The sequence below is a fragment of the Pecten maximus genome, chromosome 6 (genome assembly GCF_902652985.1).
Source record: "Pecten maximus chromosome 6, xPecMax1.1, whole genome shotgun sequence".
In the NCBI taxonomy this organism is placed as follows: Eukaryota; Metazoa; Mollusca; class Bivalvia; order Pectinida; family Pectinidae; genus Pecten; species Pecten maximus.
The window spans coordinates 25,488,890-25,512,375 of NC_047020.1; the positions used below are offsets into that span (position 1 = coordinate 25,488,890).

A 23,486-nucleotide genomic window follows, 5' to 3' on the forward strand; every position below is an offset into this window, starting at 1 on the left:
TTCGGTTTCGATCTGGGATACTGGGAATGGTATACAGAAAGCTCCTAAAGTTGAAGAAAATGAATGGGAGGATCTCATCTGAGGTTATTTCTTTTTTTTTCTGGTGAAATAACATGTGGAATAATATATTGGGGCGGTTTTTTCATTACGACGAACGTATTTTAAACACTACCAAAAGTTTTTTTTTTAGAAATTAAAGTAAAACAATTTCAGACTCTACAATAAAAGATTTTAGATTAATATCAATTGATCCATACAACAGATAGACAAGGTTAGGTTTGAGGCAATATCACACCACTAGCTAATGATTGCAGTGATAATTAATTATCGTATTTTGAACTGATGTAGTTTCATGCAGAGTTTGGCATACTTAACAAACTGCGACACTCGTTCTCACTCACAAACATGTGTGTATATACATGTATATCTATGTTGACATAATTGACAATTTAACATGCATATGTTCCCGCCTTCCTTGCATTCAATTACATTCTTTACAATATTTGTACATTCGCATTTGCGTGTGAAATTTCTAATATATTAATCATTTTCCAAATGTTTTAGAATGTGCAACATTTACCAACAATCTTATTTTGTAAAACTAATCTGATACATTGTTGCAACTGAATAAACAAGTAAAGCATCACTGTTGTGTTAGATATCGTTCCTTTATATATGAAGAGACAAAGTGCTAGCCTTTATCCTAGGGAAGCAATTAACCAAGTTGATATTAAAAAAAATGGTCAAGGAATTGAAATCAAAGCTACTTCGTTGAATGAAATAATGTTTTAGGTTATTACCATATTCGGGTCAGACGCTTTGAGAGTATCCATGAACACCCATTTGTTCGTGTATATCTTATCGATGCCCGTCAGTCTGATTATCGGAACAGCCTATCTCTACTACCTCACAGGAGTGTGGTGTTTCATATCATTTGCAACCTTTTTCGTGTGCTCCTTATTCCAGGTAAGGTTGTTTTTGTTTCCTAATACATTCGACAACCAGTTACTAGTAATGCTTACCCAGAATCAATAACTCGCAAGGTTAAAATATGACTTCAGTTGTCCATCCGTCCGAAGCTAACATTTTCGTTAAACATTTACTTGTTCAGAAGGTCTCGCAGTAATTTTACCAAATGTTATAGAGTATACATACGCTTGTTATCTAATGTTGTATGCATGCAGAATGAGGTTTTAACAAATGCCCCAAATAGTGGGGCATTTATATATGAATGGATTTTATTAAATTTGATGTAAACCTGAGGCAGTAAAAAAGTATCGTATTGTATGTTACTTATTCAGGATGTAACGTTGTTTAAAAATATCACGCAACTTATGTCAATGCTTCTTCAGATGACAAACAATAATTATTTACAATAATAATTCCAAGCATCATCTTTTCATACCAGTATTTATTTATAACAGATTTTTTTTTCTTCAGGTATTACTAATGAAAATGATCTCTATTCTCCGACGACGGACATTGGAATGGACGGATATAAGAGTATGTACTGAATTAGGCTATTATATTAAAAAACATTATGTATTGCTTAATGTCAATTTATATAAAATAGTTCCTCTGTATCATTTAAAAACTGAATCATATTAAATGAGTGCTTGTTATTTTTTGTTTGAATTTTTTGTTCTTTCTTTAAGCAGCTCTTTGCGTAAAAACAACAACAACAAATCCATTTTAGTTGTTTGGAAAATTCTCAAGATTTCCATTTTCCGACGTTCTGTTCACTACAGTATACATCACAATAAATGGCCTACTGTGAATGTTCTAATTTTAGGGTACTGAAATTTTGGCGCATTACCAAATTTCAACAGATTAGCCCGGAAAACAGTTGACACAAATAATTTGCTATACAGATAGTACATAGTGCAATTAGAACAATCATAATTAAGCGCAACGCTTCAAGTGCGAAAAGCTTTCAAACAAGATAACCGTTAAAGTATATAAATTTTATTGTATATTTACTGTAATTGGTAATACATGTATATACTTTTACAGATACGTAAGATGAATGAAGTTCTCGCAGGCATGAAACTGATAAAAATGTATGTGTGGAAGGAAGTATTCCAACGTTCCATTACGGGTAAGCTTTATTCGCACACAAAAACACGAGCACGAGATAATGATGTGATTTCCGGATTAGTGTTGATTAGTATTGGACACTAGTTATATATCAGATACAATCAAAATTTAAGGCTAAGAAAACATCGCTTATCAGTCTTAGAGTTGCTTTTGCTGGATTTGTTGGCAAAATAACTCAATTTCACAATTTGAGTACTAAATATAACAACTACATCAGAAACAAAACCAACTGAAACTTTAAGTCATCTTGCAGGATGTTAAGGTGGAGGTAAAACAGGACGGTAAATCCATCCTCCATACCCGGCTATCTTTGGTATATGATATAATGATCAAACTTTAATTCAACTTGATAATTAGATTGCAAACTTAAAGCTACAAAAGTGACACAATCATAGTATACCCCCAGTAACAGTTGATAGCGATAAAATATGGTTTTCACTACTGTTTTTGAACAGATATTAGGAAAACGGAAAGCAGACCGGTATTGCAATCTGCAATATTAAACTTGGCTTCCAGTGCCATCATTCCTCTTACACCGTCGCTCTCTACGGTAGCCACCATAACCCTGTATGCATATGCGGGAAATGTACTGACAGCATCAACGGTAATATGTGTTTATTTCTACTTCCTTGGTGAACTGAATGATATTGACTGTGACTTCTATCAGAGAAAGTATCACAGTAGCGCGGTCGAAAAGGTTGGATTCATAGTCACAAGACCGATTTATGCAAATTACCCAATTGTTGGAATTGAAGAATTAGAAATTGTAACGATTTTTTATCTACATGTAGCATCTGTAAATTTATCTTTAATAGAAAATATAATTCGATACAAATGTTTTGGGTTTTTTTCTTATGATGTCATATTATGTTTGCAGTGCTTTCCGGTTGTTGCCACTCTTAACTTTATGTGGAATGCAGTTATCAACGTTCCGTTCGCCTTCCGGGTATTTGGAGAAACCATGATCAGTTTTGAAAGGATAAAGGTAAGTGAGGGTCATCACCTCCGAGCACATAACCTATATCCTTTTGTAGAATTGTCTGGAGAAATCATTTTTCAGAAGACTGCCGATATTATATGATACCTGTCCTTAAAACTAGATAAAAATTATCTCGAAATAACTAATCACCAAAGGAAATCATTATTCGATCATATAAACTGACCATTGGATAATCGGTAGTTAGAGTTGGAGGGTGTTGTTGCCTTTGAGCTTTGTGTCTACGCTTCACATCATGTCATTAATGTTTAACTTGATAGTTATGTTATTACTTCCGGACATTTTGTTCATGTTTCTAGTCGTAATGATAAGTAAAAAAAATGAATTTTTCGCAACCGACAAGGATTGATATTTGCACTAGTGCGTATTACAAGTGAAAAATGACTGATGTTCAACATTCTACTCGGGATCAGGGTAAGGAACCAAAGAATAGTCGCTTTATTACGTTTCCTTGAAATTAAATAATAGAAATTTATTACGTTTCCTTGAAATTAGATAAAAGAGAGTATATAAATGTATGAATATAGCAATATCAGAATATAAGAAATCGTCAATTGTGAATTTACAAATGTCAAATTTATTTTCTGTGTAAAACTATATTTTCATAAATGCTCTAATGAATTGTCGTACTTTTTACTATCTCAATGATCTAAGTGATGTAAAAATCGACATTCAAAATAATTGATCAATGATTTGACGTTTAATAGGCAAATGTTACAGAAAACATTAAAGAATATTCTCTTAATTTCCATCACAGCGTTTTATGTTAGAAGAAGAATACAAAAAACCGGGGCAAGATGTCATTGATTCAGAGAATTCTATTGAAGTCCGTGACGCGGTGTTTGTGCGTGATAGCGTGAACAGCAATTCAGACAACAAGATCGACGGTACAGAAACTTTTGTTTGAAAAATTATATATTATGATTTCTTGTTTTTTTATTGTTTTAATAGCAATAGGTATATCACAGCAAAAAAAAACAAGGATGAATATCGAAACTCACGGAGAATACATCAAATGTAACTGAGAATGAATGTTACCTGTAATGTCCCGAAAATAAAACGGGGCATAAACGTCACACACAATTATTTACCGGCACAGATATTCCAGGCAATGATAAAGATAATACAGATTGATTTTTCGAAGAAGTTTATACGATGCCAACGATCCTAAATTAAATAAAATCCGGAATGACATTAGACACATTATCTCGGAACCTCGAGCACAATGAAAATTTATGGATATGATATACAAGAAGATATATTTATCACAAGGCTACAATTAGGCAAACCAGACTAAACGATAACATCGACACCTTTGTTAAAATCCCAATTGCTAGCATTTAGATCATAATACTTCCAGTGTATAATAAATATGAGGATGATACGTTCAAAGTCTCAGACACCTGTTAATCACATGAAACAGAACGATAAATACATAAGATGTTGATTAACTACTTAAACAATATATTGCTATACTAAGTAGAATATAAGATAAAACAACACTTTATTTATTGATTTTATATTTATATTTTTTCAATAAATGCCAAAAGATATTATGCAGCTTATATAGCTTACTATATGAACGCATATACTTCAATAATAAATTAGCTGGCACCATATACATATACTAAAGAATACGCCGAATCAGCAAGGTCAACAAAGTAAGGCAGTAATAAACTAAGAATATATATAAAAAATGTGTTTAGTGCATATTTTTATATCAAACTAGATAATACTAAACTGTCCGGATATATAAGAAGAATAGTCTAGTACGACTGACCGTAGCTCATACTCAATTCCGACTGCAAACAAGTCATAGTATTGTTTTGTGTATTTCTATACATTTCTTAGTCCGGTTGCTAATTGACCTAAGGTAAACGAGGTGGATGTCAGATCATTTCTTTAAATACAAAAATGTCTATCAATAGTTACTTGAATGGTAATGAAAATGTTAGTTGTAAACAAGTATTCTATTTTTCTTTGTTTTCTTCACACACTAAAAATACAAAATTACAGTGACTATCTTAACAACTAACTCTCGTCTTCAAAGATTTGAACTTTTTCATGGTCCATACTTTTTTCGTTGAAAAAACAAAAAGAAACAATAATTCATACACAATGGGATTTTTTTTTAGAAATTCAAGACTTTATACAAAATTTCTTTTCTCGATAACTTACTCAGATTTTTCAAATTTTTGGACTTTGGTGCAAGTGTTAAAAGGTTTTAATACATCACTTTATAATTGTACTAGGGTGTTGATATCTGGCAAAAGAGTCCCTATGGAGTAAGACTATCCCTTCCTGGAGTAAAGCTAAGAAAAATTGGATTTTTTCTTTTTAAATCTGTTTTTTATTTTTATTTTTTTAAATCTTGAACATTTTTGTAAGTTTATGTTGCGAGTGTTGAAGGCATAGTAATACACGGTATTAGGTTCCCTTTGGAGGTTAAACTATCCCTTGCAGGAGTTAAACTGAAAGATTTTTTTTTTTTTGGGGGGGGGGGGGGGAGAGATTTTATAATATTTTTTGTGCAAGTGTTTAAAGCTATTAACACACATCACTTTATGATTGTACTTAGGTGCTAATATTTGGTAAAGAGTCCTCTGGAGGTACACTATCCCTTCTTGGAATGAAACTGGGGGAAAAAACAATGTGAAAATGCTCACATTAGACAATTTATATACCGGCCCACATTTTTCAAGGGAGACAACTCTCATTAGGATACTATTTTATCAAAAAAAATAAGATATAGGTCAAAAAGCAATTATATTTGTAGTTAATATATTTATTCAATCTAAACAGCAAAGCTTGTCTCCCGAATGTTTGTCAATAAATAATTTACACATATATATAAATTGGTATGGCTTTGAAAATTGCATGAATACACAAAACACATTCTGATCAAGTAAACAATATAAATATTATAAATGCAATTTGCGAAACCATACCAATTAATAGATTTTAATTATTTATTGACAAACATTTGCGAGACGAGCTATGCTGTTCTCCAACAGCTCTTGTTATTTACATTGCCTATCTAGAACTGAATTGCAGTTCTTCGAGGACATCATCAGTACTACGGATCTCCAATCTTACTGTTGTAAAGGTAGTTACAGCCATTTTATCGACTCACGTAGATTAAAATCACTTTAATTTTTAATCCTTTCAATTATTTGTACTTTGTATGATACTCTTCACACTTTACAAAGTTATATGATTGGTAAAGTCTATTTTTAGAAACTGCCAACTTTCAGGTATGCCCCTGTCTTCCGACATACAATCAAATTACCTTGATTATCTCCTATGAATAAAAATACATCAATATAATTTAATGAACTGTTGTTTTATAAAAGATTTTATACATAAAAAGAATTTTTTTTATCCGTACCCCGTTGTTTGCATAGGGTAAGCATATTGGAATATGCGGTACTCACGGCTGTGGGAAATCATCCTTGATGCAGGCTTTGATAGGAAGGGTAAGCAATGGAAGTCTTTAAATAATGACAATATTGCCATAATTACAAATATCATTTGGTATTATATTTTTTGCTAAATTAGATACTGCGTTGGTTATCAGGTGTGCAACATTAAAACTCTGACGAACCCGTTTTTAATTATTAGATATGATCCAGTATAAAACATGTTTTATTGGTGTATATCTTAACGTCTTAAAGGGACATCACGGTAAACCAATTTTTATTTTGTATTTTTTCATATTATTGGGTATATCTTTAAAACAAATATCCTTATGAACAGTAACCATTCGAATTTGATGATATATGTACATAAAAAACATCAATTATTAATTATAAAAAGGTTATCACAATTCGTTGATCAATACTCTGAATATGCTAATTTTGTGACATATACGATAAACGCATGCGCACAACAAACTAAAACACATGGAAACAAAAATGGCTTCCAATGTGAATCGACTGCGGTTGGAAACGATAACAGCTTCCGCAATGAAGAGAATAATGGGAAAATGGATCAAACATAATCCTAGAATTAAACTGGGGAAGCAGTACAATACAGTTCAAACATGAAAACAGCAGTAATAAGGACGCTGCTCGTATTCTGCTTGATTGCTGAATAGTAGGTCATGGCAATCTCGGTAATACACAAACTCGGTAGTAGTTCCACAAACTCTGTAATATTTATACAGTCTGTACCAGAACATCGTTACTGTCACTATACTATATGTACAGTGTTTACACTTATTTACACATAAATATGTGTGCCGGAATATATACAGAACGTGTTATTTAACATTTAAACCACTGTATAATATCGTTATCCCAGATGGAATATTTCGCCTTGTAAACTATCGAGTGTTTGTGTTGCCGCGATTTCAAAACAGTCACGTGATGATCTAAAAATAATTTCCGCGCTAAATTTAGAGGGGGATTCCCAACTAAATCAAGTGGTCAAGCTGGACATAGGGATCGACTGTAAACATTTGGACAGCACAGAAACATAACTGGAAAGGAACAAAACACGTATATTCAATGAAAATTACAACGTTTTTACCGTGATGTCCCTTTAACGAATGACCATCCTTTATAACCCTAACATGGTATATTTGTCTTTTGTCCATATATTTTATGATCTTTATTTTTCTCAAATAAGATATGGCATAGGGAAAGAATAAAGATTCTGGTGAAAAAATTAAGTAAAAATAAGTATGATTAAATATAAAAAAAAACCCTTCTTATTCCTCCATCTTGGATATTTATCTGAAATTCTCAGAAAAAAACACCTTTGATATATCTTTTTCAGATGTCCCTGCGTTCAGGTCATCTTGCTGTTTCTGGTTCCATAGCACATGCCGCACAACAAGCCTGGGTTTTCAACGGGACATTAAGGGAAAATATCCTTTTCGGAAAACCCTATAAAGAAGATTGGTAAATAATGCCGAGTATCACTGCTACTTACTTCAGAAGATAATACGTGAATTGAATTATGTTCTGTGTCAATTAATGAAATTTTAAAGTCAAACTTATTAAAATATGAAATTAAATAATTAGGTCTCAGTTAACTAACTACTTCATTCAATATTGGAAGACTTTTGTTTGAGAATCACATGAAACTTTTTCAGAAAAATGTCGATAAGCAAATCAATCAATGTCAGATATATGTTGTTGCTCAAATGTACTGGCATCATTACTAAGAACAAATGTACTGGCATCATTACTAAGAACAGGCAATATTTTCAAAACGAATGTTCTTTGCCAGACAAAGTCAATTGTTGGTGTTTTTTTTTTCTTTCTTCCTCTTAATTATACAGCGTTACGGTGCCCATTTCCTCAGTAAAATGGTTTATTAATTTCCATTCAGGTATACCACGGTTTTGCACTCCTGCAGTTTGGACTCTGATATCGGTATACTTGCAAACGGTGATATGTCTGAGGTAAAATTACGATCACACATTTTAATACATTTTATCAACTTGCTTTGTAGTTGCACTCAATCTGGTAGTCAGGATTAGTTTGCAAGAATGGTATTGAATGGTCATATTATCACAACATTAGCGACCCTAGCTAACTATATCGAGGAGGAGGAGGGGGGGGGGGGGGGGGGGGGGGGGGGGGTATATGTGCATATGTGACACCCAACATGTACGTTCCTGGACAGTATAAATGAAATCAAAGATATAATGGTAACGCAAATTGGAATGTATTGATACCAGAGACTGGCAGATAACGTATAGAGGGTTTCATTACAGATCGGTGATAAAGGGATAAACCTAAGTGGTGGCCAGAAACAGCGCGTGAGTCTTGCACGTGCTGTCTACAGTAACAGCGACATCTACCTCCTTGACGATCCACTGTCCGCCGTTGACATCCACGTTCGGCAGCATTTGTTCCAAAATTGTATTGATAATGTGTTGAAAGACAAAACTGTTGTTTTGGTGACTCATCATCTCGAGGTATATATAAAGATACCAACTCGATGATACAAATATATACATTACAATATGGTGTCAATCAAGGTCACATCTAATGTGGTGTATGTTATAAAGTGCTTGAACAAATGAAATAACTTGATACACATTTTTAGCCCACCATCTATTCAAATCGCCCTTCGTCCGTGGTCCGTCCGTCCCTCCGTCCGTAAACAATTCTTGTTATCGCTATTTCTCATAAAGTACTGAAGGGATCTTTCTCAAATTTCATATGTAGGTTCCCTCTTGATTCCTATTTATGCATATTGCATTCTGAGACCAATCAGAAAACAACATGGCCGACAGGCAGCCATCTTGATTTTGACAATTGAAGTTTGTTATCGCTATTTCTCAGAAAGCACTGAATGGATCTTTCTCAAATTTCATATGTAGGTTCCTTTTGATGCCTAGTTATGCATATTGCATTTTGAGACCAATCGGAAAACAACATGGCCAACAGACAGCCATCTTGAATTTTAACAATAGAAGTTTGTTATCGCTATTTCTCAAAAAGTGCTGAAGGGATCTTTCTCAAATTTCATATGTAGGTTCCCCTTGGTTCCTAGTTATGCATATTGCATTTTGAGACTGATCGGAAAACAAATTGGCCGACAGGCAGCCATCTTGGATTTTGACAATTGAAGTTTGTTATCGCTATTTCTCAGAGAGTGCTGAAGGGATCTTTCTCAAATTTCATATGTAGGTTCCCCTCTGTGCCTAGTTATGCATATTGCATCTTGGGACCAATAGGAATACAACATGGCCGACAGGCAGCCATCTTGGATTTTAACAATTGAAGTTTGTTATCGCTATTTCTCAGAAATTGCTGAAAGCATCTTTCTGAAATTTCATATGTAGGTTGCCCTCGGTCCCTAGTTATGCATATTAGATTTTGAGACCAGTCAGAAAACAATATGGCCGACAGGCAGCCATCTTGTATTTTGACAATTGAAGCTTGTTATCGCTATATTACAGAAGGTACTGAAGGGATCTTTCTCAAATTTCATATGTAGGTTCCCCTTGGTCCCTGGTATTGCATTTTGGGACAATCGGAAAACAACATGGCCGACAGACAGCCATTATCGCTAAATCTATATATAGGTTCCCCTTGTTTGAAAAGTACTAGAGGGCTGTTTCTGAATTTACACAGATTAGTAAGACTTAGAGGAAGGGAAAAGTAGAGAAAAGATCAATCTGACATGGAACCTATAAAGATCATTCAATGGTGGGCGCCAAGATACCTCTAGCGTGTAGTTATTTATATAACATGAAGCCCCTGTCCCTATGCATAGAACTTGGCGTTATGATACTGTGGTATAAATACGAACCAAATATCTTGAGGGGTGCTCAAGGTATGACTTGAAACGAGACACGCCAGATTGTGTCAATTCAGCATTAAGGTGCAAAAGTGGCGTTTGATCTTTAAACATTGACCATAGACTACCAAAATGTGATCAGATCTAGAATTTGATGTTATGACAATATGGTTAACATATGAATCAAATCTGTTGAGGAGTTCTGAAGATATAATATTGATTCGAAAAATGTATCCCCTTTATTGACCAATGACTACCGGAATAAGACCAAGCAAGAACTTCATGATAGTATCGCATGTAATATAAACCCAATCTTTTGAGGGGTTCTCGAGGAGTGGTATTGATTTAGAACTGGACGGGACGGACGGTCATCGATAACATTATACATTTTTGTATGGCCTCATAAAATGACGGGCATAAACAAAATCGCTGTTTGTAATGCAATCACATATATTTTATGCCATATATAACTGAACATGGAAATTTAATTTGGTCTATATTTGAGGGAAATTCATTATTGTCCCATAAATGTTTTTTTATCAAAACAAATAGCAAAGATGCGATTTGGAAATAATGTAAGTAATTTCTAAAGTTTGTAAACCTTGAATGATCGTATCGTGACAATGGTAAACAGTATCTTAAGCACTGCGACGAAGTCTACGTTATGGATGAGGGCGCAATAGTTGAACACTGTGACCACAAGTCGTTGTTAACACAAGACGGACATTTCACAAAGCTGTGGGAACAGTTCAACACGGCTCATACTGGTACTGTAGGTAAGAGAATTTCGTTTTCACTATCTTTTTCCCCATTTCTCGCCATATCAACATCAGCTGTAAGCTTGATCTACCAATGTACCAAACATCTACCCAGACGGGATATTTCTTACTTTATTTCGCATTCGCTCTGCCAGAAAAAATCTCTGGATAACAATTAAGTATTATACAGTAGTTACAAATATAGATATGCAATATATTTTAAAGGCACGTGTTTGAACTAGAAAACCATGCGAAGTAAAAGTACTGACAACTCTTATTACAACTTCATGTTTTCAATTATAAACAATAAGTAAAATTCTTATAATCAATGGATAAAAGCTTAAATTTTGGTATTGTGTTTCAGACGAAAAAGCAGAAGATGTAGATCGGCAGGAAAGTATTGATATGACAAAAAATCAACAACAGAACGCATCTACAAGAAAGATTGATCATGATAACAACTATGAAAAAGGTTATTTTTAATTTTTAAAGACCTGCATTATTTTCCTTTAAAGGGGCTGAAGTTCTGTAATAGTCACAATTGATTTCCATTTTTTACTTACGTTATGCGAAGTATCTCTTTATACAAGGACCATAACTTCATTGAGTATTTGACGTTGTTTCCTTTTTCAAAATAATATCTTAATGTTCTTGAGTAACGTAAGCTGAAAATTTTGAATAGGAAAATGCTGTAGATAGTTAATAAAATTTATGAATTACGTACAAACTTGATACCACAGTGTGCCGGATATGGCTCATACAAATTTAAGTTAAATTCAGCTTCCACAACTGTCATTTGGTAGAGCACTTCTAGTGATAATCCCTGCAGTACCCATGTAAAGTGTGTTCCTATATTTTCCCTATCCCTCCCACCCCAGGTGAACCACATTCTCCATTTACATAAAAATGGATCACCCTTTCTTATCCAATAATGCTACCGACCATATTTGTTTTAAATCCATTAAGTGGATTTACCTCTAATTCCCCTATTTGTCCCCACCCTGACGAATTCATGTAGCTTTTAGTTTGTACTTGTTTGCTGACGTTAGGCTATTTCATGTGTTCAAGTTAAAATTATGCTACTACAGTCGTAACAAAATGACGATATTAAAATATGCAAAGCATATTTGAAATCTGTTCTTACATGACTTCGATCCTTCGAATCCTTCGAATGTCGGTTCACTGATTCCGGAGTCCTAAAGGTAACCAGAAGTACCGCAAATATAATACTGCATATTAGAACATCACATGTTCATACATGAGTGTATGGGCACTATCAAATTTGCCTCGAAATTCAAATCGATTTTGACGTCACTAGTACTGTTAACACTATTGTTGTGCTGGACGTAGACGACGCAAACGGCTGAAACTGACAGGCCTTGCGGGGGTTTGACATTGGAATTAGCAAAGTAAACTTCATGTCTGATGTACCAAAATATTATTTCCTTCTTTTTAGAGGGCACTATGGTCTTAAAAGTTTGCTTCGAGATGGAATAGTGCCCTCGCCTCCGACTCGGATACTGCACATCTCCTCCAAAAAGGCAATAATGTGTAGTTATTTTAAACTTAAATCAACCGATTGTTCATTGTTGATGTTGTGTCATTTTTAGGTATTTTGACGGACAGAGAGAAAGCTAAGATTGGCAACATCAGTATGGATGTTTACATGAGCTACATCCGAGCAGCTGGAGGAAAACTAACGGTAGCCTTTGTGATCCTGATATATCTTTGTTCCATATCTTCACTTACCTTCAGTGACTGGTGGCTTGGACTTTGGATAAAAGCCACTGTAGGTTCAACTTTAAATATTGATAAAAACACAGGATAAATGTTGGAATCGCACTGTGTCGATAATTATACCAGGACCCATTTTCCATCTAGCATGATAAATTATTATTGTCATCATTTCTACACATCAGTGTCAATTTCACCCATTCTATCATTGGTTTACAGACTGACCCAGGACAGACTAAGTTACGTTCTGAATCCAATACAACTGAAAGCAATGTCTCTACCCCTGGCAATGTCTCGACACCTGGCAATGTCACAGAAACACCAACCTCCTCCAGGGAAATCGAGTTAGAGAAAACGGTCTGGTTCACTGTTTACGGCTATTCAATTATTGGTGTGATTGCGTTGGCGATATTAAAAGCAGCAATAGCAGGGATGGTAAGCGAGTTCTTTCACAAATAAAAGATTAAATATAAGACCGGAATTAAGAACAAGGATTAATTGTTTCATTGAAGTCAACAGTTTCTTGTTGGCCGAAATTGTCATGAGTATTATATGTGTTTATATAATCTGTTTTATGTAAACAATCCAAAATCTACTTATATATACTAACCTTGGTTATTATGGAGTGCCATTGGTGTATCTTGTATAATCTATCCATGGAGCTCATATCTACATTTTATTTTATTTGTATATACATTTTTATATATACATGTATATTAAAACAGGTTCTCAACAGATAAATTATCATACAAAATCCTATGAAGTAAGGTGTCCCGACACTTTAACACTAGCCCTCCACCTCTGGGTTGCGAGTTCGAAACCTACGTGGGGCAGTTGCCAGGTACTGACCGTAGGCCGGTGGTTTTTCTCCGGGTACTCCAGCTTTCCTCCACCTCCAAACCTGGCACGTCCTTAAATGACCCTGGCTGTTAATAGGACGTTGAACAAAATCAAACCAAACCAAACCTATGAAGTAGCATATCTCTTACCTGTAGTATTTACTATATGATTAGTCAACAAAACTTTACGTATGTAAATATAATTATATATTAATTGAAATATGAATACTACATGTATTCTATTTCAATGAGGATTAGTAGGGAAATGAAGTATGTATAAAATACGTACTTATCTACCGCTTGCATGGATCATCCATTCAAAATGACATTGATATGGTCAGGACATTCTTCTATCTATAATCTATCATATCTTGTTAACTATAAGCTGTTAGTGTTGTTGGCTCCTATTTTATATAGGTGATGGTAAGGGCGTCTGTAAACTTACACAACAATGCCATGAGGAGAGTGATGAGTGCTCCAATGCAGTTCTTTGACGCAAATCCGCCGGGTAGAATCATAAACCGGTTCTCGCGAGACATAGAAAATGGTAAGATTTAGTGTCAGCTTAGACGTCAGCATGGTTCTATTATTGATAAATTAATTTTGCTTCGGAAATATGGCACAATATGTATTTATTCATTTTATTGCAAAACTTATTCAAATATATAGAAATATACTGAAAATGTTTCTTTTCATAACTAATTGATATGAAAATGATTGGCGGTACTGAAATGTTAAATAATTCTTTCCCACATAATACTATTTATTTTATCTGTCAAATATAGATCATTTTAAACGCACTAAAGTCGACATATTTTTCTTAAAATAGAATTGTTTCTTTTTTTATTCTAGCTGATGTATTTATACCTTTTACGCTGGATAGTTTACTTCGAGCCCTGATCCTCGTACTTCTGTATTTCATCAGCACAGTTTACAATTTCCCTTTGTACATCATTGCGGTTTTCTCCGCTGGAGTTTACTTCTATATAATCAATACTATAGCATCCGTGTCGGTCCGGAATTTCGAGCGTCTTGAAAACATCGTTCGATCATCATTTATAAGTCATGTGACCACAACATGCAATGGACTTAACACCATTAATGTTTACGGACAGGAAAAGAACTTGATGAGTAGGTAGGTAATGTAACACATATGGCCTGAAACAAGATTACATTTTCATAATTAGGTATATTGGTTTTTAAACTTTGTGTTATAGAGTATTTAATCCCTTATACGTTGTAGAATAATGATGTCTGTTAAACAAACCATCCATTGTATATCACTCAACTGAACATCAGCGTGAATTAATGGGGCAATACATATCTCAACTGACAAACCATGGTATCAGTGTAAAGTTTGATATTTCTTCATTAAAGGTGTAAACATTACTCGGACACAACTACCAAGGGATTGATGCTGCATCATGCCTGCGTTAGGTGGATGGGCCTGCGAATAGACATTGGGGGTTCTGTGTTGACCATTATCACAATTATAGTTGTACTTACCACAAAGGGTTCCATATCCCCAGCGATGTCGGCTCTATCACTGACGTTGTCCATCAATGTATGTATACTAAATATATGTCTATACGCAATACTGCCTTGAAGAATATGGATTTAGATATATTTTGGATGTTGATATATACACGATAACATGTAACAGTTGGTTAATTTAAACTTCACCTTTATATCACATAGACACTAAGTATAAGTTAACATTATATCTAAAAATTGAGAACGCAGGAAAGAATAATGCGATTATTAAACGAAATAGTAGGTAAAGATAGCTGGCATGCGCTATATGACGCTACTTACAATAACGTAACGTCATCATTTTACGTAAGGGAGAGCATGTCGTAAATTATGATCTACATTCCAAGGAGCATTGTAGATGGCGCGATGAAAAACTTTCATAGAAACTTACAGTTGCTTGCAATTATGTGAGAAAAATAGTCAAACATGAATCTGTTCCGCGAACAAGGATTTCCCAACCCTCGGCAAGCCTCGTGCTGACTGGCCAAACTCTTACACTCGTGTTGAGATATCCCTGTCCACATAACAGACCCATGTTAGATTATATTAATCGCTTAAATTGAAAATATAATGTTGATAGCGGTTATCAAGCTGATATATTACTGTACATATTATTTAGGTTACAATGCCATATAGGCCAACTTATCGTAAGGCCCAGATATAATTTGATATAATTTGTACTTTTATTCGTAATATATATACATTGATAGTAAATATGAATGTATTGTTCGTCTAGGCGGCCTCACTAATCCAGTTCCTCGCCCGTATGTTCAATGAGACGGAGGCAAAATTTACAGCGATCGAGCGCATACATGAGTACGAGGTATACAAACGATGTATAAAGATATGAGGATAACATATATAGATACCATGCTGTGCAGTAATACAGTTTTACCCATTGTTAGAATATAGATTATGATCAAAATAATGATATATTTCACATGTATGTATTTGTGTTTTAGGGTAAAAATATCTCTGCTTATTGAGTATTGACTAAATTGATTATCCGTTTAATATGACCAGATATTTATGTTTCTACCACAATAGGTGGGTGGTGGTATTCGACTACCAAGGCATCAAATAATCATTATATGAATCTGAATAACATTCAATTTATACAACACGTGGAATAAACTCTAAATGTATTTTTATTGGTTCACACGGTGACTTTTGACCCGGACTATTTCTTAATCACGTTGCTCAACGCGTTTTGATTGGCTAACATGTGAAGCCCGTTTCGCAAGGTCCGGAAATGATAATGCGCAAGAAGTAGTTCCCAACTGTTTTGTCATAGTTCAAAGATAATGATAAAGATTTCTATCAATGGATTGCTTTAAAACTAATAAACTTGCTTATTATTTGTTATGATTATTAATAAATTGTAATATTTCCATACATTTCCAAAATTGTCAGATTTGCATATTAATTAGCGGCATTTCACTTTTAGTCTTATCCTTACACCCATCCCGATATTATCAAAAGAACACACGTTGGCACAAAACATGTCAATTTATCCGCAGTATAGCTTTTCTATTGCGGTAGAAACAGGTCACACAAACTCATAGTTGTTGTATTTGATATTTCTTTCACTCTCGTTAGTCAATTTTCCAAAGTTACACAAAACACTCGCTAAAGCTCGTGTTTTTGTAATTTTTCAGAAATAACAAACTCGAGTGAAAGAAATATCATCTACAACAAAACTCGCTGTGTAACCTCTATATACATTAGCATGAGGCGCAGAAGGGAAATAATACGAAGTGTCACGATAGGGTGGGCGTCTTCTGTTTCATAAACGACACCCACTATGCAAGTTCAGGTCAAATCCGGAATTATCATCATCGAACTAGAGTGTGACAACGTAACGGTCAGGAATATCAACAAGCATACAAACATATCTTACTTTATACCTAACATAGGAATAGAAGATCCGGTAAAGTCACAAAATAAGAGTCAGTGTGGTGACAATCTACAATGAAGTTAAAATGAGCTGGAAACAGATGCTATTACGATACTCTAATATTGGCCTTAATTGTATTATATCCTTTTCTTGTAGCATTTTTTCATTATTTACATTATGCAAATTAATAATATTTTAGAATCTCAAAATAGAAGAGGACACTGGGCGTTTGCAGGTAGACAATAGCTGGCCAAACCAGGGAAGGATAGTGTTTTCAAATGTGATGATGAAATATCGTATGGACATGGACCCAGTGCTCCATAACATCAGTTTTGATATCCTTCCCAAACAAAAAGTTGGCATTGTAGGCCGCACGGGAGCAGGTAAGAGAAGAATAAGTTTATTATACATATAAAAGATGGAAAGAATGGATGTAAGAAATGTCATTTCGATGAAGATTAGGTTCAACTTTTTATCACTTTCAGATATTAAAGCGATATTGTGCATCAGTTGCAATATTTCTGGCTGATCCGTTCATTTTAAGAACCGTTTTTTGTGACTTTCAAAACTATGGTCAGCATCAATATATTTTTACTTTAGTCAATCCGGACAAGCGGAAACGGTGGAAGTAATTGATAATAAAAGTAAAAACAGGATCAGTATTAAATGTTTTGAATCCAAACCTGTTTACTTCTAATCGTTTCTGAGAAAAGGAAATCGGTTTCTTCTCTAACACAAGACAATGGTTACCATTCTTGTAGCTGTATTTTGTTCAAAATAGTGCATAACTACTTTGCTTGTTGTTTGCAATCTAATTTGTAGACACTGGAAAGATATTCATTAAATCCATTTGATATATGACTACATAAATACTTAACCATGTTTATATCTGTCGCCTACGTACATAGGGAAGTCATCATTGGTTAGTGCACTGTTCAGGCTGACGGATCTATCGGGAGGTCACGTGTTTATTGACGACGTCGAAATTGGAACTGTGTCTCGAGATAAATTGCGTGCAAGTTTGTCATCAATTCCACAAGATCCTGTACTTTTTGCTGGTACTTTAAGGCAAGTGTGTTCAGAATAACTTATTCTTGTAAATAATGATTGTAAATAATAATTGTGAGCTCGTGCTTTTTCTGATGCTTTTGTAATATCTCGATAAGGCCTTGTTTACATTTGTTTATTAGAGCATAATGCTCAGTATATTTTTGGTTTGTTTGAGCATAATGCCCAGTATATTCTAACATTAAAATCAAACTCGTTGTGTCTAATGAGACTATATGGAGTTTATTTTTACTAACGAATTCTACGTTTAGGTATAATCTGGATCCTTTTGAAAGGTTTACGGACGCAGAGTTGTGGATAGCACTGGAACATGTTCATATCAAAGAAAAGGTAATAATAATTTTGTACTTTTCGGTATGAATTTCTATCAATCCATTGATATGACTTGAATATTATTTAAGCATTGATGTCAATATTTTTTAGTTTCATATCGGTATAAAAGAAAATTGTTTGCAAACTGTATGGATCCGAGTAGCGGATTCTTAGAAAAGTTTGCAAACAATTACTTTTTAATACCCCTATGAAACTAAAAAGATATTGACATCAATGCTTATGATTAATTTATGAAAGAGTTCAAGTTTGAAACACGTTTTTATGTACAATGTTACTTATTAATATGGGATTATTTTGAACAAATCAGTACCCAACGTCAATGGTCGTATTGTGACGTCATGTTTTTCGCGAATCTATCAATCAGAAAGCTGCATTGAATAATGAAAAAATAATTATTTCTGTATGTTGATAAAATGTGTAATGGTCATTTTTGCAAATGGCATTCGAATAACATATTAAACGGATAGCTTACTGCCAAATGGACAAGCCATACTTACTCCTTATCAAGTACACTTGTCGCATTTTTTTTTTTTTCAATTTGAAGTATCCGATACAAAAAAAGGTCTACACAATTACAATTTTTTCAATTTGAAGTATCCCATACATAAGAGGTCTACACAATTAGTTTCATTTTATGTATTGTGTATTGAACTTTCGTTTAGATGAATCTTCTTGGCCAGACTCTTGAATTGCAAATCGAGGAAAATGGGGAAAATTTCTCCGTAGGTGAACGACAATTAATTTGTTTAGCACGTGCAATCTTGCGTCAAAATAAGGTAAGAAGCTGTTAAGGAAAATCATATCGAAAAAAAAGACCTTCCTTTGTATACATGTATTAAGGCCGTATAAGGTTGAGGAAACAGCATTATCTTCATTAATTTAAATTCGACTTACTATCGTTGCCTAGTTTCTATATGCATGTACATGTATAAAGAAACATTGCTGACTCACTATCCGAAAGATTTTTTTAAAGTTTCTTCTATTTCACTTTGCGATATTCTAACAACTCTCCATTGACCACAAAGGAGCCCAACCACTATACTATTTTGCTCATAAACTTGACAATTTCAAATTTCACTTCTCCACCAAGGCAAACTACTGAAACTGCCTACAAGAGTCCGCACCCTCGCTAGAGGAGTCCAGGGCCCCGACTAGATCGCGTGTCCTGAGCCCCGTTCGATTTGCACTCTTCTCAGAAGAGAAGCCTTCTAAGAAGATCGTATTCCGTTATATGTAAATCGAGTAAACCGGGAGAATAAAACAAAAAATAAGCAAGTTTTTTAAGTTTTCTCAAACACGATGACACAAACATGTATGGGCGGCCGTTTTAGGATAAAATACAGACACACCTTAAGTGCAAAAAAAGCCAAATGGCCATTATGTTCTTTTTACACTTAAGTGCAAAAGATTTGCACTTAAGTGTCAAAAAAATTATTTGCACTTAAGTGCAAAAAAATGAAACGGTTTCCAACAAGAAATTCACCTACAGAAGTAATTTTTTCGACTGGTCCAAAATGAAGTACAATGATTGGTCGACCAATGGGCGAAGTTCTATCAATTTCGTATCGACCAATCAAATCATGCATACTGTCGCAGTGTGCCCTAGCGATACGTAAACAATATGGCGGCTTCTGGCGGCTTCTATATAACCTCGTGTTATTCTTGTAACCGAGCGACTCGTCAGCTGAAAGGCCGTAATAGCGGACGTAAAACCCATAAATAAATAGATAAATAAATTATAACCGACAAATGTCGCCCGAGACACGAATTTCATGCCGGTGTCCTCAGTTGAAACAAATGCTCGGCAATTAATATAAAGATAGAATGTAAACAATTTTATCGAAATTAGCTGTAGTGATGAGGGAAGTAACCCGTACATATAGAAGTGAAACAATTATAAAAAAAAGCTTTGTTGCTTTGAAATGGTACAATCGATCAATGTGAAATATAAACCATAATAGAAGGTTTTTTACAGTAGACCTTCTTTGACCACGTCTTCCAGTATATGTTTGGTAACAAGTTATAATTATGGTAATATTACATAGTACTGTCTTTACCACGCAAATATCTATGAATTTACTTACTTTTTGTGGAAATAAATGCAACTGCATTTGACTTGAATGCAAAGCTGAAAACCAGAGCTTGAAACTGTGCTGGTTGAATTATTATGTCACACCCCAAGTATTGATTAAAGAAATATTCCTATTTTGCAAAGAGTATCACATGTCATTGCGAATATCGACATTTCCGGAGTGTAGCATGATAAATGGGATTAACTGTAACATTTATGACCAAAATAATGTAAACAGTGAAGGAATAAGGACACTTCACATGCTTTTATGTATTAATTTAGACATATTTACAATTACAGGAAATTCTTAGTAAAAAATATAAAGTAAAAGCCTCCTCCCCCCTCCCAGGCCTGATAATGTAAATGGATGATAATCTAGGGACAAATTTATAGTTTTTTGCACTTAAGTGTAAAAAAAAAAAGTTTTTTGCACTTAAGTGTAAAAAAAGTTTTTTGCACTTAAGTGTAAAAAAAGTTTTTTGCACTTAAGTGTAAAAAAAGTTTTTTGCACTTAAGTGTAAAAAAAAAAAAAAAAGTTTTTTGCACTTAAGTGTAAAAAAAGTTTTTTGCACTTAAGTGTAAAAAAAAAAAAAAAAGTTTTTTGCACTTAAGTGTAAAAAAAAAAGTTTTTTGCACTTAAGTGTAAAAACAGTTTTTTTGCACTTAAGTGTAAAAAAAAGTTTTTTGCACTTAAGTGTAAAAAAGGTTTTTTGCACTTAAGTGTAAAAAAAAAAAGGTTTTTGCACTTAAGTGTAAAAAAAAGTTTTTTGCTATGCTACTCCTCTTAAGAGATATTGTCATGGTTTCCTTAAGGAAAATAATGATAACAAATGTGTTTTAGAAAAGAAAATATCAAAATCTCTTTTTGTTGAGTAATTCCCAAAATGCAAGTAAAACCCCCATGGCGTATATTTTCCTATGGCGTACATGTATTTAAGGGTCACCCGACATGTGCAGACAAGGGATGACATTTGTGTTGTTTAGTGCTAAAGAGTTCTAGTATTACTGGAACGATCCATTTTGAAGAGAGGGATACGAAGAATTTTTTTGTACTTATGTGCACAGGTACATAATGTAAAAAGATTACTACATAATGGCAAAAGAGGTTTTTTTGCATTATGTGGTTTTTGCACTTAAGTGAAAAAGTTTTTGCCATTATGTAATTTTTTGCCATTATGTTAATTTTTTTGCAACATGTGCATGTATGGGTTATAAATCCTTCTCTAGTGAAACTCATCCAGCTTCGAGACGGAAGAGGTAGAAGATCTTCCAGAAGCAGAAGAGCTTCAAATCGAGTGACCGAAAGATATATTCTAGAATGAGAAGAGTGAAATCGAACGGGGCTCTGGAGACCAATGCCGTCCTGATAGACGACAGGCAGTCTCTGTTTACATTTTTTTTTACTTTTAAATTTTGTCTGAGGAAGCGTCCTGTTTTGAACTGAGCTGTAATGTATTACTCACACAGGTATAATGTCAACCTCAACACGGAAGAAGAATTAAGAGGGTCAGTTCGCGCCAATTTATACAGCAGAAAATCGAAATTACTGAATACGGCAATGACCGGCGTTATTTCAAAACTGAAACATGTAATCTTTAACGTGTTATAATGTCCTTGCTACAATTCGACTACCTATATTCCAAGTTTAGTTTGAATAGCAATGGTACTTTTTGAAAAATAAAGCTAAGCACAAACCTAAGTCCAGATTTCCTAATTTAAAGAGTTACTGGGCCATTAATGATGGATTATATTCCGTCAATGAAATGTGTGTTGAGGTGTCCATTATGTGATCTAACTATACAGACCTTCCTTGTTAAGACTCAAATTGTGCTAATATTTTTGAACAGCGTATCTATACTTTTCGTCGCAGGCGAGACAAATCATTTTCTACTTCGCTTTCTACGTATCTGACGTATTTTCCTTTGGAATATATCTTAATGGTTCACTTCAGATCCTGATTCTGGACGAAGCCACTGCGTCTATCGACACGTCCACAGACGCCATGATACAGGAGACGATCAGGAAGAGTTTCTCCGGACTGTACTGTCCTGACGATCGCTCACAGACTCAACACCGTCTTACACTGTGACGTCATACTCGTTATGGACGCTGGAAAGGTGATAGAAATGGGCAATCCACAGACCTTGTTACAGAATCCTTCTTCACATTTCAGCAGTATGATCCGTGCTCAAACTGTGCGGTCACATGATTTTTGACTTTTTTTTTATCCAATTATCTAAACAGATACTAGAATATGTGATTTCCCCCCACGAACCGCGATAAAGCGGACTAGAGACCAAATTCAACGAGACGTAAGAATGGATGGACCAACGACAATAGTGTGTCTCTTAAGGTCAACGGAAAAGGATTGAAAAGGGGACATAACAAATAAAATAACCGATGTAATATATCAATTATATATATAATGTTTCATATTTGATTTCAGCTGGAACATCGTTTCCCTCTTCGGTTTCGTTCAAATTGCCTATAGCCGAATCATCCCAATTCTCTTGAAGCGTTTTTGGTTGCTAATTAATTAATGGGAACTAGATCGTCATTAAAAAGACATCTGCTCATATAGCTGAAGTTGACGTCTGACATCTGGACTTCAAAAACAATAGCAAGAAACCAAAATCCTTCCACCTCCATATTTGATTTATTTTAAAACTTCCACCATCAAGAGCCAGGGTCATAGTCAGAAATCCTCTATGTCTTTGACCTTTGGACTCAGATTACCTTGAAATTTTAATCCAGTGAGTGGCTGCGATAGTTAAGTTGGTTTCAGTGTCGGACACATAACCTCGGGTGAAGATCACCCAGGTGAGGATTCGATACATCTTACCCATGGTGGTTTTGAGCTGTCTACTACAAGGAGACCCTGCCTCAACATAGCTCTAGG

General features: G+C 34.4%; 1 protein-coding gene across 1 annotated transcript; it reads left to right on the top strand.

Moving 5' to 3' along the window:
• The first annotated feature begins 2 nt into the window (after positions 1-2).
• LOC117329357 (multidrug resistance-associated protein 9-like) lies at positions 3-22,804 on the top strand. The gene is given in 26 exon segments (XM_033887280.1): positions 3-83; positions 793-966; positions 1,441-1,503; positions 2,014-2,098; positions 2,553-2,701; positions 2,975-3,082; positions 3,852-3,981; positions 6,136-6,200; positions 6,499-6,570; positions 7,874-7,998; positions 8,432-8,504; positions 8,820-9,023; positions 10,989-11,130; positions 11,477-11,584; positions 12,723-12,901; positions 13,066-13,281; positions 14,103-14,232; positions 14,538-14,820; positions 15,063-15,249; positions 15,955-16,041; positions 17,315-17,498; positions 18,024-18,183; positions 18,435-18,513; positions 19,179-19,292; positions 22,539-22,622; positions 22,624-22,804. Coding segments are annotated over 26 exon segments (3,438 nt in total). The 5' UTR covers positions 3-26; the 3' UTR covers position 22,804.
• The last annotated feature ends 682 nt before the right edge of the window (positions 22,805-23,486 follow it).